The sequence below is a fragment of the Solea senegalensis genome, linkage group LG19 (assembly GCF_019176455.1).
Source record: "Solea senegalensis isolate Sse05_10M linkage group LG19, IFAPA_SoseM_1, whole genome shotgun sequence".
NCBI classification, from domain to species: Eukaryota; Metazoa; Chordata; class Actinopteri; order Pleuronectiformes; family Soleidae; genus Solea; species Solea senegalensis.
Window position 1 is genome coordinate 13,774,056 of NC_058038.1, and position 16,091 is coordinate 13,790,146.

The 16,091-nt window shown below is 41.1% G+C and overlaps 3 protein-coding genes across 3 annotated transcripts; all 3 read left to right on the top strand.

Moving 5' to 3' along the window:
- The first annotated feature begins 1,351 nt into the window (after positions 1-1,351).
- On the top strand, positions 1,352-3,200 carry LOC122785441 (myeloid-associated differentiation marker homolog). The gene is made up of 2 exons (XM_044051228.1): positions 1,352-1,777; positions 2,112-3,200. The coding sequence occupies exons 1-2, from the start codon at positions 1,511-1,513 to the stop codon at positions 2,697-2,699; spliced, it is 855 nt and encodes a 284-aa protein (XP_043907163.1). The 5' UTR covers positions 1,352-1,510; the 3' UTR covers positions 2,700-3,200.
- Positions 3,201-3,544: 344 nt separating this feature from the next.
- Positions 3,545-6,826, top strand: LOC122785552 (myeloid-associated differentiation marker-like). Its single transcript, XM_044051407.1, has one exon. It carries the CDS (start codon positions 3,785-3,787, stop codon positions 4,637-4,639), a length of 855 nt encoding a protein of 284 aa, XP_043907342.1. The 5' UTR covers positions 3,545-3,784; the 3' UTR covers positions 4,640-6,826.
- A 1,171-nt stretch (positions 6,827-7,997) lies between these two features.
- LOC122784810 (somatostatin receptor type 5-like) lies at positions 7,998-13,133 on the top strand. The gene is made up of 4 exons (XM_044050166.1): positions 7,998-8,315; positions 9,782-10,459; positions 10,553-10,897; positions 11,105-13,133. The coding sequence occupies exons 2-4, from the start codon at positions 9,794-9,796 to the stop codon at positions 11,168-11,170; spliced, it is 1,077 nt and encodes a 358-aa protein (XP_043906101.1). The 5' UTR covers positions 7,998-8,315; positions 9,782-9,793; the 3' UTR covers positions 11,171-13,133.
- The last annotated feature ends 2,958 nt before the right edge of the window (positions 13,134-16,091 follow it).

Genomic DNA, 16,091 nt, shown 5'->3' on the forward strand with positions numbered 1-16,091 from the left:
GAGTCCCAGAGACTTCCATTCAGACAACAGACATCCTCTTACCAGTGGAGTTACCAGCTAGTACCTATTCAAATAGTAGATATTTACATCCTGATTACCTGCATTGAGGAAACCAGAAGACTCGCTCGGTTGATTTTTATATACTGCGTAATGGCAAACGTAAACTTAATTCCAAAGCCACCCAAAGGTCGGTACCTGTAAGTAGGTTCCAATGGGCTTGACTCGTATGTACTGTATGTGCGGATCAACAACATAGAAATATTTCCTCGATGTTCCAGGTTGTAAATGACAATTTATAGATTCAGTCAAAATACCTTTTTTACACCAAACTTAGCACAGCTTCTAACAGACACTTCCACCGAGGCAAATTGCGAGATATTTTCTACATCGTACCTATCCCTCTATCATAGCTATAAAGGTATGAAAGTTAAAATAGAAGTGTAAATGACATCAAAGGTCCACAAAGCCACATTCCTTTCCATACAAAGATATTTACTCAAAGGCTTAAGGCCAACAGTTAAGTACTTTAACTGTTCACATACTATTACCCTGTGACAAGTAATCCTGCATTAATGATTTAAACAAACTCTAAAGTAAATGAACTCAATATTGGCTCCTACATACAGCCCGTTACAGAAGGGAAGGATGGACAGACGAGACAGTGCTAGTGTAGCTGCTTGTGCCACTCCTGATGTAACAAAGAGGTTCCATTAAACCTGGGAAATGCAAGAAATGCCGCTGTGTGCTCATATTTACAGGTCATGTCACCTTTTATTTACGATACACCATAAAGTACCGGAACAACGTTTTTGTTCTCTGTTAATAGCCTTGCTGCCCCCACCCACACGGACTGTACTTTGCACATGCACCGACTCCGCCCCCCCCACCACCACCCACGGTGACAAACCTCCATCCTTGTTTCAAACCAACAGCAATACAGTAAAAGCAAACGATAACCTCCTAAAGTCATCACCTCCCCTCTCAGCACTTAAAATGTCATATTTACTACAGAATCCTCCCACATTTCTCGTAACACATTTACAGGTTTCAGTTATGGATTGGTGTGTGAGCCGCGAAGTAAGCAAACATTGTATTTGACTAATAGAGTAAAGTGAGGCAGAGGTCTGTGTCATAAAGCGCAGCTCCATATTAATCATCAGGTGTAATACCCTGATAATTCTTTCCATGACCAAGGCTCTTGTAACTGATAAGCAAATGGGATGATTGATGGACAACTGCATCCCTCTACAAATACTCCCATCTAAGCCATAATACACATTTGCACTGAACACATGGTTACTGGACTTTGAGGGGGGGCGGCGGTCTAATGGGGCGTTGATGAGGGAGCGGCCAGCGAAGGTATAGAGTCTGCTATAGTTTCTGTTTCTGCCACATTGAGGCAGAACTCACACAATGAGGAGATAAGACATTAGAGTTCTTGGAAAAATAGAGATTGAAAAGGAGAATCTATCCACGACCACAGTAAACTGACCACAGGATTACAATCACCATGGTCACGCTGGACTTCACGGCATGTGCGGCACCCGTAGGCATTGTGCGGATATGCGAGGTGATCCTCACCTGTATCTCCTTCAGCTTGGTGGCATCGGTGGGCCATATATCTCAGTCCTTCTGGGCGTGGTGCATGTTCACATGGTGCTTCTGCTTCTGTGTCACCATCGTCATACTCTTACTGGAATTCACCAGTCTCAGCCAAAAGTTGCCGATCTCCTGGGATGACTTCACCACAGCATTTGCCATGTTAGCCACTCTAATGGTGTGTGTTTTTTGTTTTTTGTTTGTCTTTTAGGATATTGTCAAGATCATTTTTTGTTGCAGGTGGTTATTCAGCATTAGTGTTATGTATGTTATTAAAACTTATAGCTGTTGTAGAGGAAATGTGATTTAACATAGACCAGAGCCCAGGGTGGACACAGGATTGGTTCCAGCTACTCTTGCAACCCTCAAAAGAAACGTGGTAAAGGGAATGAATGAATGAATGAACCAAACCAAACTTAAGTTAATGCAATATTTGAGCTTAGATAAAGGTCACAATTCCAGCAACACCACACAACTCATTGATGTAGCTGTAAATGTGATTTCTCTTTCAGGTACTGTCAGCATCCATTATCTATCCCATCTTCTACACTTGCTCTATCTGTGGCAGATCGATCGGGGCCTCTGTCATTTCCTGTGTAGCCTTCCTCCTGTACGCCACTGAGGTCGGACTGACTCGAGCCAAACCTGGTGAGACGAGTGGGTTTCTGTCCACAGTCCCGGGTCTCCTCAAGGTTCTGGAGGCATTTGTGGCCTGCATCATCTTCATCTGCTTGAACTACAACCACTTCTCGAGGTTTCCTGGACTCCAGTGGTGTGTGGCTGTCTACTCCATCTGCTTCATTTTTGCCATACTTATCATCATTTTTACCATTTGCCGTCTCTTGACTCTCTTCCCTGCACCGTTTGATAAAGTCCTGCTATTTTGCAATGTGTTGGCAGTGCTGATGTATATCACAGCTGTGGTCATCTGGCCATTTTACAGCTTGAGAAATAATCCCAGACCCAGCTACTGTGTAAACTTCTTGTGTCCATGGGATAATTTAGTTGTTATCACTTTCATGACCTGTTTCAACCTTGTTGCTTACATTGTGGATACAGTTTATTCCTTCAGGCTGACTTTTTTCATCAGAAGAACATAGTTATATATAATCAAATCTCAAATATTTAACATGAAGGGAATGTGATGAATTATTTCAGGACATAAAGCAACACTTGCTTTAAACTTTGGGGAGATTCTTATTCCCATTCTGTTTTTATTTGTTGATTTTCTTCTACTGCAATTGCAAAGTTGTTTGGTCAAATTCTTCATGTGAACTGTGAATAAAAGGTATTCCAAAGTGTGAGGTTATTGTGCGTGCTTACACCAAAATGAGTATTCAAATTAAATTAATGAGTATCCTCAATGGTTGAATAATTCCTTCAAAGATTGATGGTGAATAGGAACAGACTCCTCCCTCTAACAGTTTGTTTGTACAGGTGTGTCATAGTTTGCATGACACACATGCAGACTATCCATATCCACTCCCATTTTTCTGTTATGGACATTCATGAGGAAGGAAACACCTTCCACTTGTATATTCTGTCAATAACCACGTGTGACTGAAGAGAAAGACAATAAAGTCAAGAACAATATTCTGAAATCCTGTATTTGTGTTGCATTTTTTTTTTAGAAAATAAGTCATTTCATTTTATATACAGTACATCTTCACGATGGTTGTGCACAATATCAACACTATTTTTTAATAATGTGATCACAATACTAATGCAAACACATTAGTACATCTTTACTCTTTTGTGTTAATCCCTATAAGCAAGACATCCTCCATTTGTCCTCAAAAAAAAAGCATTGGTCACACACAAGTTTTCTTGTGTGTGACCAACGCCCATCATTGTTGGTCATGTGTCTGAATTGACCTTATGTTGAGGATCAGAGTCCAGTCTATTTGTGTTTAAGGCAGCATAAAAAAAATCCACTGTCCAATCTGTGAAAGGCAACAGGGGCCATAAACTGCACAGATGAGCCCAGGATTCTCTGTTTGAATATTCTCCACCACACTTCAGTTTTGGACACACCTGCTGGGTCTCTTGCCTGCATGGATTTGGTGGAACAAAAAACCATGGAACAGGTTTGAATATAAAAATCAAGGCTGCACTGAGGATGTACTTAAACTGAATTTGGCAAAAAAAAATCCAGGGTTACAGAGACTTATCCCGTCATTCAGCCATGATTCAAGTGGATTTGAGGTCAGTCACCCAGCCGGTAGGCATCATGCGAATAATGGCAACCATCCTTACTTGTGTGTGTTTCATACTGGTGGCAATCGCGGGACACAACCCATCGTCCTACTGGGTGTGGTGCATGTTCACCTGGTGCTTCTGTTTCTTCTTCACCCTTCTCATTCTCATTCTGGAGTTCACCACGCTTAGTGCCAAGTTACCTTTCGCCTGGGATGACTTCACCACCGCCTTTGCGATGCTGGCTGGCCTCCTGTGCTTGACCACCTCCATCATCTACCCCATTTTTTTCACCTGCCACGCCTGTCACCACCAGATCGCTGCATCGGTGGTTTCCTGGCTCTGTTTTGGATTGTATGCAAGTCAGGTGGTTCTGACACGTCTTCATCCAAGTGGACAGATCAGTGGATTTCTCTCTACATTGCCCGGCATAATGAAGATGCTGGAGACCTTCCTCGCTTGTCTCATCTTCACATCCTTGGAGATAAACCATTACACTGGCTCACCAGGACTACAATGGTGCGTGGCTGTGTACTCCCTGTGTTTCATCTTTTCCATAGCCATAATTCTGCTCACCACTGGACAGCTGATCTCTTTTTTTCCAATCCCATTTGACAAGGTTGTCGTGGTCTATAATATTTTGGCAGCAGTGATGTATACGACAGCTATGGTGATCTGGCCACTGTACAGTTTCCGTGGCAATCAGAGACCTAGTAACTGTGGCCACTTCTGTTCCTGGGATAAACTGGTGGTGATCACCTTCATGACAATCTTTAACTTTATTGTCTACACCCTGGACGCCGTCTACTCTCTGCGCATTGTGTTCTTTATTAGTAACCAGTAATAAATGAATGTAAACAAGACATATTATTTTGCCCCCTTGACTCAAGTCTTGACTCAAATGTTGTGCCTTTTGTGCTAATGTTTTTACAAAAAAGTGAGTACTCATAATATCTACAGTATGTGCAAAGACATGGTAATGGTTAATGATTAAAAGTGGCATCATTATCATAACAGTAAACTAGCCGAGCAGAACTTTGGATCCTAATATACACACTGAAGTGGTGATAATAAGACATAATTAAATTATGCAAAAGGTGAATGTATTTTTGCATGCACGCTTTTTGTCTTTCCATTTATGGGTGTTATATCTTGGGATATATAAGTATACAGTATATATATTTATTTTGTTTTCATGCTGAGATAGGCAACAGGGGCCATAAACTGCACAGATGAGCCACAGATGAGTCACAGCCTGGATGAGAGGAGAGAGCCAGTAAGAGATTTACAGATTAACAAAAAAAAATAAAAAATAAAAGAATGTGTGGGAAAAGTTAACTGGCAAATCCTTTATTCAACAGCAGCTGCTGCATTGGATTTGTCACTTGGTGTCATGTTTTCTTTTTTAAAGCTTATTTTCTTTCTAGGTTTTGTTGTGGGCATCAATTCTTTTCTTTTTTAATCATCTGGAAATTAATAACGTCATCCACGTCTCACCTGTAATCCTGCAGCCATTGTGCCACCCTGTAAACCAATCTGTGTGAGTGAACTCCAGGAAAAACTAAGTGAAGCGTGCAAAGTTTTCCTTTCTTTAAAAGTCAGTCTGTCCACCAACGAGTCTATATGTGGCAGATGAGACCGCAGTGTACAGAGGGCAGGGTCTGCTTTGATTTGAATTACAACAAATTACAAAAAAGTTTTATCTGAACCAGTAAAACCAGTACTTGAGGTGACAATAATTACCTGGAGAAACAAATCTATTACTAAGTGCATACACATTTGCACCGAACACATGGTAACTGGAAAGACCTGAAGTCTTTCAACACCCAGTATGTTAATACTGTGATCCTCTAAGGTGAGTCCAATTGACAGAGTAACAGAGAGTCAACCAACAGACGCTGAGTCACTCATTGTCACACCGACCCCGTTTCCTTTTTCGTGGTCATTATCTTCTATCAGTGGCCTTTAAATCAAACACAGCAGACTCCCAATGCCCTCTGGGGCTGAGCGTGAACACTGTGAATATTAATCACCACAGTTAAGATCAGACCACTGGAAGAGTGTAAAAACAAAAAAAACTAAAAAAATGGTCTGTTTGTGTAAACACTACACTCGCAGGTCACATTATTAGGCACACAGGTCTTCTGCCGAAGCTCATCGCTTACAAGGTTTGACATGCTGTGCGTTCTAAAAGGGTCTTCTGCATAATTTGGCTGGAACAAATGGACATTTATGTTACTGTTACCGTCCTGTCATGTGATAGCTACCCATTGGATTTTTATAGATCAATCAAACCCAAATCCAAGCTCTCTTTTCTCATTAAACAACCTGCTCTATGTCTGTTAGCTCCCGGGAAATCTTGTGCAGTTTTCTTGTTTTTAGGCGTCTTCCTAGGTTTTAATATCCCTGGTTTTATGTTTCAGAAATTCTGAATGTTTTTATTGAATTTAAATACACCAAATGGACTGTTGACGACACAATGAAATGATCTGTTTGATTCGTATGATTCAAGTATGTGGGTTTTTATATTAAACGTCACCTGGTGTGGCACTGCTGTCCAAGGCAAATTACCCTGTGGAATAATTATGTAAATCTTAATTCTTCAGTCTTGAAACTGTCCATTATCCTCTGACTAAACAACCTTGTCATTTTCGGTCATTTAAATCACTTTTTTCTCCCATTATCGTGGTCAGTTTGATCTTGGCTATCTCCATATGCCTAGTTGTACCTAATAAAGTGGCAAGTGAGGGTATAAGTCTGGTTATATACCATATCTATGTATGATATGAATCATATGCTTTAAAAATGGTGACGCTGGACTGGGTACAGTCAGCTTTCATGAACAGGAAACAGTGAAAGCTCCAGGATTAAATCTTCTGTCACAGTGTAGCCAGTAGGAAAACTGGTCCACTAATCTGCTGCTGTTATTTCTGTTCTATCATTGACAATTATTAGTATAAACAAAACTAATCTATGCAATGAAATTAGAGCCGTGCAGATAATGCAATAAAAATGAACCGCTACATTTAAATAAAGGTGGTTGAGGAAATGTTGTCCTCTTGGCTGGTATTTGGTATCTTTGAAATATTGATGAGACGCAGATTCTCCCACAGATTAACACTATCCTCACAACTCTTGTTTTACACTGCACCTGTCGTCATCATCAAACCCACTATCAATGTAGTCTGTGTAACCTTGAAAATAAGGTCCAGGATGACCCGCATAGGATAAAAGACGGTGTAAATGAGCCATGTCGTAATCTTGAGCGCTGTATTTACCTGCCACTGCCCAGTTAGTTGAGTTAAAACCTGTCAAACAGGACCCATAAACTATAAGACAGCATCAACATCCCACTTTCCCTCATCATCCTCTTTGATGCTTTATGGAAAATTCAGAAATGCAGTACATACTGTCTAACACAAACACACACACACACACAAATACATGCATGCAGGTTCATACAGAGCTCTACGTAGGACACTGCACTGACTTCCACTCTTTTAGACAGCCTAGGCACAACTGTAATCTTAGCTCTTACACAGAAATAAGGTTCTGCCTCATTAGGACCAGGTTTTGGTTTCCATTACAGACTACTGGTCCAGGAAAGGTCATTTATGTTTATGCCAGAAAAGCTCCCTTGCCCTAACCTTAATCATCACAACTAAACCTAAACCCTAACCCTAAAAACAAAGTCTTAACTTTGAAGTGAAAGTTAACTTTTTTTCCACAGGCCCCACCAATTCAGACATTTGACCTCCAGCCATGCACTTATAGTATTGAATTTGACTGTATGTCTATTTATATGTTTGTTTTTTATTTCACTTTGTTACCCCTGGGGTACAAGTGCCCCAGTCTGGGACTCACTGACCTAGATGACACCAACATGAAGCAAGGGTGCTTAAAAGTAGGCAGTTTCTCTGTGCAATTACCATAAACTCTCCCTCAACATGGAATTATATCTCCATCAAGGTGAGTTATTCCCTGCAGTTATGAATTATCTGATTCCTTCTCATGGTCAAACACGTTTCAAGTCTCTACACAGGAAAGGAAAATAACTGGGGGGAAAAGATGAACTTTTACGCGCAAATCTGGATTTGACAGTCAGTGTTTAGGTAATTGCAACCGCCAATGGGGCGGGAGGCTGGGTGACGCTCTCCAAATAAATACCCGCTGTGCGTAGCGTTCAGTAATCAGGGGTCGACTTGTGAAGAGCAAGAGAAAGGCATTTCATTCCCTTCACGCAAAACGAGCTGAGTGATAAGAAACTCCAGGACGGTTCCAGATGGCGTTAGTTTTGGCGCCTCGCGCTCTCTCGCTCTCTCTTGAGAGTTCATCGCTCCGACACCGAGAAAATGCGTCAAGATGAAAAGTCATGCGTGAGGTGGTTCTTCTTTCAACAGACGTGGGCAAAGAACGAGAGAGTCCATTGTAATCTCAGACAAGGTGCGCGTTTCCAACACCGTACCAGCAGAGGAGACGCGCGCAACGCCACCGGACCACGGAGTGGATAGGACGCACAGGTAGGTTGAATCCCATCAACTATTGTCGTGACATTTTCAACGTGATTGTGCAATAGAATTTAAACTCAGTGTGTTGGAGAAAGGGGGTGGGCGCGAATTACATGTTGGCATCATCATTTATTTTTAGTCATTTATTTCCAAAAGAGGACGCGGGGCTTTGCGCCCCTTGTAAGTTTTATTATTTTCACATTTAACGAGCGAAGCATGACTCTAATGACCGTGGGCTATAGCTATTAATGTGGTTTTTAAATAGTTTGGTGGACAAAAATGTCAAGCCCGATGCAGTCTGAAGGGGACTCGCCGTGTTTGTTTTGTCAACAACATGCTGGGGGCTGCGCGTCACTGCCGTGTTTTGGAGCGCGGTTCAGTGAATCTGCACGTCAGACCATTTATTGGTGCAACACATTTTCATCGCCTCGGGATGAAATGTCTGACAACCGACAGTCACACGATTGCTATCACTAGGATTATTATTATTATTATTATTGTTTATTTTGTATGTAAGGTCAACCAAAAGGCACAGGTAAGGAGAAAGGCCATTCTCAATGAGGCAGCATGGATTATTATTGGATTAGTTTTGCAGTTGGCCATTTGTCAATGTATCCTTTTTCGATTTGTCTGGAAACATCAGGATGTAGTCTATACACACAGATTATAGACAAATAAAAAAATTGCATTGTGGCCATCAAACACCAAGTAAATATCAAGAAAAGAGAAAAAAAACTATGTGAATAGTGACCCCACAATCATTTAGTATGTTTGTAAAAATGTGAACAGCATCAAAGAGACACAGAAATATTCATTTTGTTATGGTAATGGTTAATGGTTGCACATAATGGTAACATCAGAGCAGCCATTTCGTACTAAAAGTCATCATCCTTGAAACCTTTAACCTCCTGTTGAATGTTTCACCTTCATTCTGCGTTCACAAGTGACAAGGACTCACAGAATTATCATTGGAGCATTTAATATCAGTTTCTTTACAGAAGGTATTTTCATTATCTGTTGTAAACAGGTGTGGCCCAAAAACCCACTCTTAACAGGCTAACTGATCAAATCTGGTTTATTTTTGACAACATTAGCTCTTTAAAGATGTGGGCTGCCCCCATTGTGGACGTCTTATCTAATGTGCTTAAAGTGACAGTTCAGGTTTCAAGTGTAGTTGTATGAAGCACTGAAAACAGACTGGCGCCAGCATGGAACAACGCTGGCCGTCACTGCAAGCATGGCTGCAAGTGGGGACATAAGGAAAAACAGGTTATAGCCACATAAGGACTCACCTGACTTAAGTCTATATCTTAGGAGTCTGCTTTTTCTCACTGACTGACCGCTTATTCTGCCTGAAAGCGCAGAAAAGTGCAGTTTCAGTGGCAACTTGCTCTTCTTTCCTGGTAAATATGGGTATCTTTCCCAGCGAGCATGTTATAATTGTATGTCTGTGTCTGTATTTCCTTCCCCACCGTAAGCTATTTCCTACTATGATCCAAACGGATCTCGGCGCACCAAACTTCAAGATGGACGGCCACAACTGGACATCGATGCCTGAGAACGTCACCGAGCCGGAGCCGCTACCCTTCAGTGTGGACACTGCAGTCATCTACACCATTGTCTTCATTGTGGGTTTTCTGGGTAACACATTGGTCATCTACGTGGTGGTCCGCTACGTCAAGATGAAAACGGTGACAAACATGTACATTCTCAATTTAGCCCTGGCAGATGAACTCTACATCTTAGGAATCCCCTTCCTTGGCACCAATAGTGCACTTTCCTATTGGCCATATGGGGATTTCTTCTGCAAGGTGTGCATGACTGCTGATGCCATGAGCCAGTTCAGCTCCACCTTTTGCCTGACTGTAATGAGCATTGACCGCTACCTGGCTGTGGTTTATCCTATTCGCAGTAGCAAATGGCGGAATCCTCAGGTGGCCAAGATTTTTAATATCATGGTGTGGGTTGTTTCCTTCCTGATTGTGTTGCCAGTCACCATTTACTCGCATGTTCAGGAGGAGTTCAACACCTGCAACATAACCTGGCCTGAGCCACGTGATTTGTGGTCCATTGCCTTCATCCTCTATACATCCATCCTGGGCTTTTTTGGTCCCCTCTTTGTCATCAGCCTGTGCTACCTGTTGATTGTCATCAAGGTAATGGGAAAGATGACCCAGTCACTCGGTTTTCCAAATTCTTCATGTGGTTATGTTATGTCACGGTCTAATAATGAACCGTGTCACTTTCAGGTGAGGTCCGCAGGTGTGCGCGCGGGCGTGACAAAGCGGCGCAAGTCGGAGCGCAAGGTGACGAAGATGGTGGTGATCATCGTGTTGGTGTTTGTCATATGTTGGCTGCCCTTCTTCATTACCAACATTGTCAACCTGGTTTATATCATCCCTGAGAGTAAAACCACCGCTACGGTCTACTTCGTCCTGGTCATCCTCACCTATGTCAACTCCTGCGCCAACCCGATCCTCTACGGCTTCCTGTCTGACAACTTCAAGCAGAGCTTCCAGAAGGTCTTCTGCTTTCACAAACCAAATGGCGTTAGCGCCACAGAGCAGATGGGAAGAAGACAGGCTGCACCCAAGGTAAAAGACCTTTTTTTTTTTTCTTCTTTCAAATCACATGCAGAGAAAATATAAATTTACTTTGCACATCTTTTTGCCAAATTGTCAGATGTGCATATTATAGTGATATCCATACTGCCAATGTGTGCAAGTGCAAGTGCAAACAATTGATGAAGCCCAAGTCTCAGATTATCGCCCTCAACAGTAACATTCAGTGTTTTTCTGCAGTCTCTCCAGGTGGAGAACTCGGACAGAGAGATGTTCACTTCAAAAGCAGCAATGAATGGCCAGTGAACTCTTGTGACCCACCATGTGCTCGTGTGGAATTACTGTGGACCCGTTTTTGTTTGGTGCATCTTTATGGTTTGTGGGGACCAAATGAGTAATGCTGGATGAACAGCTATTTACAGCATTCACGGTGAAGGCCTGCATTTTTGTTTTTGTACTTTATGCCTTTGTATTGTTTTATGTCAACAACTGATCTCAGTATGGGAATTTAAGACGCTGCACATTCTCAGTCAGCATGAGCGAGGCTTTTATCGTCAACACGAGTAAAGACGGGCATTTTTGCTTCTACTTGTTTTTTATATTTGATCAAATCAGAAGCAACCGTCGGTGATCTGTTCCATTTGCTGCTGTTCAATGCATTTCACAGGAATTTCTACATGTTTACCCGTTGCCGTAATGAATTCACTATATGCACATTTCGGCGCTAAGAACATCTGTGCAGAAAGTTTTGAGTTAATAGTTATCGTCAATCTCTGCTGAAGAATCAGAACTCTACTACACTGTATAATCACATCAATGGCGGTCGCTATGGTCTGTGACACGGGGGAAGCTCATTTTCACACCTTCATACACAAATGATATAGTTGATTGTTATAGCAAACTTTGAGTAATGAGATGTAAATGTAACAGCACATATTTGACCATTTATTTTGTGAAATTTTAGGAAGGGCTTCCCCTGCCGTCATCGTCTGATTCATATAAATATTATAATGTTTCCTGGGATTGTGCAACACTGAATGTTGCATGTTGGACCTTAAATGGACAAACATTAGAGTGTCTCAGTCTTTTATTGCTTTCTTTCAAATTTGAGGATTTACAGCATTAAATTTGATGTGTTGTAATCAGACTGATATCTGTTCCACTGGGTATCATAAAGCTTGTTACCCGTCAGTCTGGTGTGCTTCTTGTGACATTTTGTTTTTAACTGTAACAAAGCTGTGAAAAACGCTTAAAGATTGCCAGTTATTCATCTCTAATGGATGAATCTCTTCGCTCTGACATTGGTGAATCGATGACGACATCTTTTGGATCAGAAGACCTGACCAACATATCATGTTCTTACTCTTTGTTTAGCTTGTCTTACTTGACTAGGAGCTTGGATATTTGACGCCATCATCACTGAGGAGGTCCCGGGCAACACTGCAGCAGCTCCGCAGTTGAAACGTGACTTGAGGGAAGACAGAGCTGTGGAGACTGGACAGATTAGAGAAGACCAGAGATTTATTTGTGTAAGAAACACTGTGAATTTAAAGAGGATAGAAGATGGTAATTCCGACATGCCTGTGGAGCCTTGAGCTCCATGTCCTTGTACAGATAAGAAAAAGACTTTTGTGTTCTCGTCATGGATACTGCGGTCGCCGTCTTCTTCTTCTGTTGGCTTCTTCCTTCAGGGGTCGCCACAGCGGATCATCTGCCTCCATCCTCTCCCTTGTGTCCTCTTCTGTTTTCACCGATTGTCCTCATGTGCTTGCTCACAACATCATGAACTTCTCTGTGGTCTTCCTGCGGACACGCGCTTGCATGACGCAAAGCTATTTTCTGTGGACATCTCGTCACCAGATGTGTATTGTCGCTGTGATTTGTGATTGTCATGGCAGGCTTATGTTTTTGTACGTTATTGAAACAGAAAGGTGGCAGCTTCACACAATGTCCTGCAACAAAAAAAAACAACATGTTAAGGAGCTTCTGTTACAAAATTTAGAGGGAGCAAGTCATTTCAGATGTATTATGTGTTATGGTGTTATAGTGCATAAATGCTTACCACAGAAATAAAAAATCATAATAATCTGGAAAAAGTGTTACTGGCAAAGTATATTGAGAAAAGTCTCTTTTCTCAATGGGGGCACAATGGGGGCAGCTCACAAGTTCTGTTATTTTTATTGTGTTGTTGGTGGCGGCGTTTGATTGTTCTTCCCCCTGCTTAATGATACAGCAGTAATTTCAGTGTTAATAAATGTGACGATGTCAACAACAGTGTGGCGTGGACATTTTGTAAAAGAGTAGCAAGGCTAATGTTGTCACTGAGCCATCAGTAACATTACATTAGTATGATAAGAAGTGTGGATACTTGGATTAAAGGAGAAGAAAATATGTTCAGTGTTGCATACTGTAGGGTTTGTTTTAGTCTTTGAATAATTAAATGTAGTTGTACATTACATAACATGACGTTTTGTAGGTTTAAATATATTTAAAACATGAACTGTGCATGTGGGAAAAAAAATGCTGTACTGTTACGTCCTGTAAAGTCCAAGGGATGCAGGGTGTAACAATGTAAAAACAAAACCTTAGTATATTTATAATATATTAATAATATAATATATAATATTATATCTATGTAATATATAATATAAGACGAAAGGCAGAGACAAACTGGAACGTAACCTTATATAAAAAGATGATTTACAGTGAATTAGCATAATATTGTAAACTTAAAACAAGCTGCTCCAACAGTAGCCGACTGGCCTATGAGAGAGAGGAAAACACCAACAGCCATCAAACCAAACTCAGGCCACTAAAGTAAAAATGCACCTTTTATCCACTGGAGAAAATATCACACATACCGTTGTTAATAAGAAAAAAAGAAAAAGAAACACACAGCTTCCCAAGCTGCACATAGAACACTCACAGGGTAACCAGCCCCCCTGGCACCTAACATGTACTCACCAAGATATATTTAAAAATGAGAAAATTAGAACATAAAGCTTTGTAGTCCCTGTTGGACGATAAACACTGACGCTCAGCAGTATGACAGGCAACGTTTATTATGTAATATGGGGAGGTAAGATATGTTTGGGCTAGGGGTGGTTGAGAAATGATTTATTAAAAATCAACTAATGCTGCAAAGGTAAATTAAAAATGAAGCTTAGTGAAAAACAATAAGATGGGGACATTAATGAATTCAAAAGCACTCTACGATGTTTATTATTTTCCGTGACTTTTCCACTGCTCGTTTTAAACACCTTCATGTTTTCCCTCATTATTGTATTTCTGTCACATATTCCCTTAGCCCTTATTTCAGGTGTATTTACTGACAACCTGTTTTTATGGCACGGCATGAGGGTAGAGACACACTGTGGGCCCTTCGGAGCTCCTTTAGTGTTTGTGGTCATTCTACACTTCCAACAATCTCAATGTGAAATAAACAAACCAGTATTTTTTGATGAAATCATGCAATGGGGAAGTTTGTATTATGCATGGGCTCGGTATGTCTGACTCGTTCTACGTCAAGGACGCGCTCATCGATACGCTCACTCTCGGTGGGCCGGCGTAAACTGGACCTGACCTGCTTGAAATTCAACAACAGACTGAGAAAACATCACTTGTTTGTTGACACGGGGAGATCGATGCGAAGTCGGTGAGACGAGTGAGACGAGGGGCGAGGAGCTTTGTCTCACTAAGTAAACCGCATGTCTTTCAGTGTGGTGACAGTGTGGAAAGGAATTCAAGTATTTATTTTGGAGGGGGTGAGGGAGATGTAAACAGTGGCTCAAGTCCCAAGAGCGCCGACATATTTGTGTGTCCTGATACTAATACTGGAAAATTAAGGGCGCACATTTGGGAAAATGAAATGAATTTTCTGCCTCTGAACAATTTCCTGATCTGAACTATAAGTATAGACATATAGTAAAGGTGGTCAAAGGAAAATGCTGCTGTATACCTCTCAATATCTGCATAATTCAAAGGTCCAGTGTATATACAATGATCATACTGTTTTTTTGAGTATACAATCACTTCAATGTATTTTCTATTATTAGTAATTCATAACTATATATGGAGTGGCTGCCGAGTTTTTGAATGGACCGACTAAACACATTATGAGTTTTCATCATATCTAAAGGCTATTACAGTAAGTCTCCCTATACTTGGGGGCAAAGGCTCTACATCTTCAACATGCAACTTGGCCAATACATGTTGGTAAATCTTACGCACTGTACCTTTAAGCCCTCGAGAGATACACAGAGCTCAAATTGGCTTTTAAAAACATCAGAAGCAGAGACACAACAGACTTTTTAAATGTGTCTTCAGACTGCCGTTGTTAGTGCTGATCACAAAATCAATAGCTAATCAGAATGAGGACATTTTATTAATTAAAATTGTCCTATTAGTGTAGTAAATACAAAACATGCTCTTCCACTTACTTTCAGATTGTCCTTATTATGTCGAGTCTTTTAAACATTTGAGACTGACCTTAGTTCGATACATGCATGTCTACAATGATAATACTGTAAGTCTGATTCTTGTATTTAATGTGGCCAAATATACGGTACTGCGTGTCCTCCAACTTTTTTAGTTTCTTTAAACAGACACTCATAGTACAACCCCTTAACAAAGGCAAAACAATGGAGTCTATCCAAAGAGCCTGGCTGTGTGTGTTGCTGCTCCATAAATGATTATCAGGTGCCTTATTATTAAAAGATACCTTGTTATTTCCCACAAGTGTCTTGTGCTGTATCGAGCAAAACATTGCCAACGACCATATGTACAGTAGTAGTCTGAATGAAAACTAACAAAGACACAGAGGACATGACATGGAATATTGATGAATGGAACATGAGGAGTTACAGGAGGAGAGGTGTTTTTCACACTCATGGCACAATCAAAGCAGCAGTAACCAGCAGATTTTCATGTAACACTTAATCAAAAGTGCTGCGAATCAGTTCTGCAGCTGAACAAACAGACGCCAGAACAGTCTGCCAAAGGAAATACACGAGACAATCACAGATGTATGATTGATCAAGTGATTGTTGTAAAGACTAAGCGGCGTAATCGTAAGGCTCACCTGGATGAGGATTATTCATGGCAAGAGCAAACAAATCAGCACTGCTGTCTCGCAGCCTTGTGCAGTGTGTGCTGATTTGGAATTCAAATGAAAGTCAGCAAACAGAGGGCCACTGAAATCATAAGAAGGAAGAAAAGAAAAGGGTGT

Bases quoted from the DNA above. Each gene is read 5' to 3' on its own strand.
- LOC122784810 (XM_044050166.1), top strand. From the start codon at position 9,794: ATGATCCAAACGGATCTCGGCGCACCAAACTTCAAGATGGACGGCCAC. The intron at 10,460-10,552 runs GTAATGGGAAAG...TGTCACTTTCAG, and splicing joins ACCTGTTGATTGTCATCAAG to GTGAGGTCCGCAGGTGTGCG. The intron at 10,898-11,104 runs GTAAAAGACCTT...GTTTTTCTGCAG, and splicing joins GAAGACAGGCTGCACCCAAG to TCTCTCCAGGTGGAGAACTC.
- LOC122785441 (XM_044051228.1), top strand. From the start codon at position 1,511: ATGGTCACGCTGGACTTCACGGCATGTGCGGCACCCGTAGGCATTGTG. The intron at 1,778-2,111 runs GTGTGTGTTTTT...TTTCTCTTTCAG, and splicing joins CCATGTTAGCCACTCTAATG to GTACTGTCAGCATCCATTAT.
- LOC122785552 (XM_044051407.1), top strand. From the start codon at position 3,785: ATGATTCAAGTGGATTTGAGGTCAGTCACCCAGCCGGTAGGCATCATG.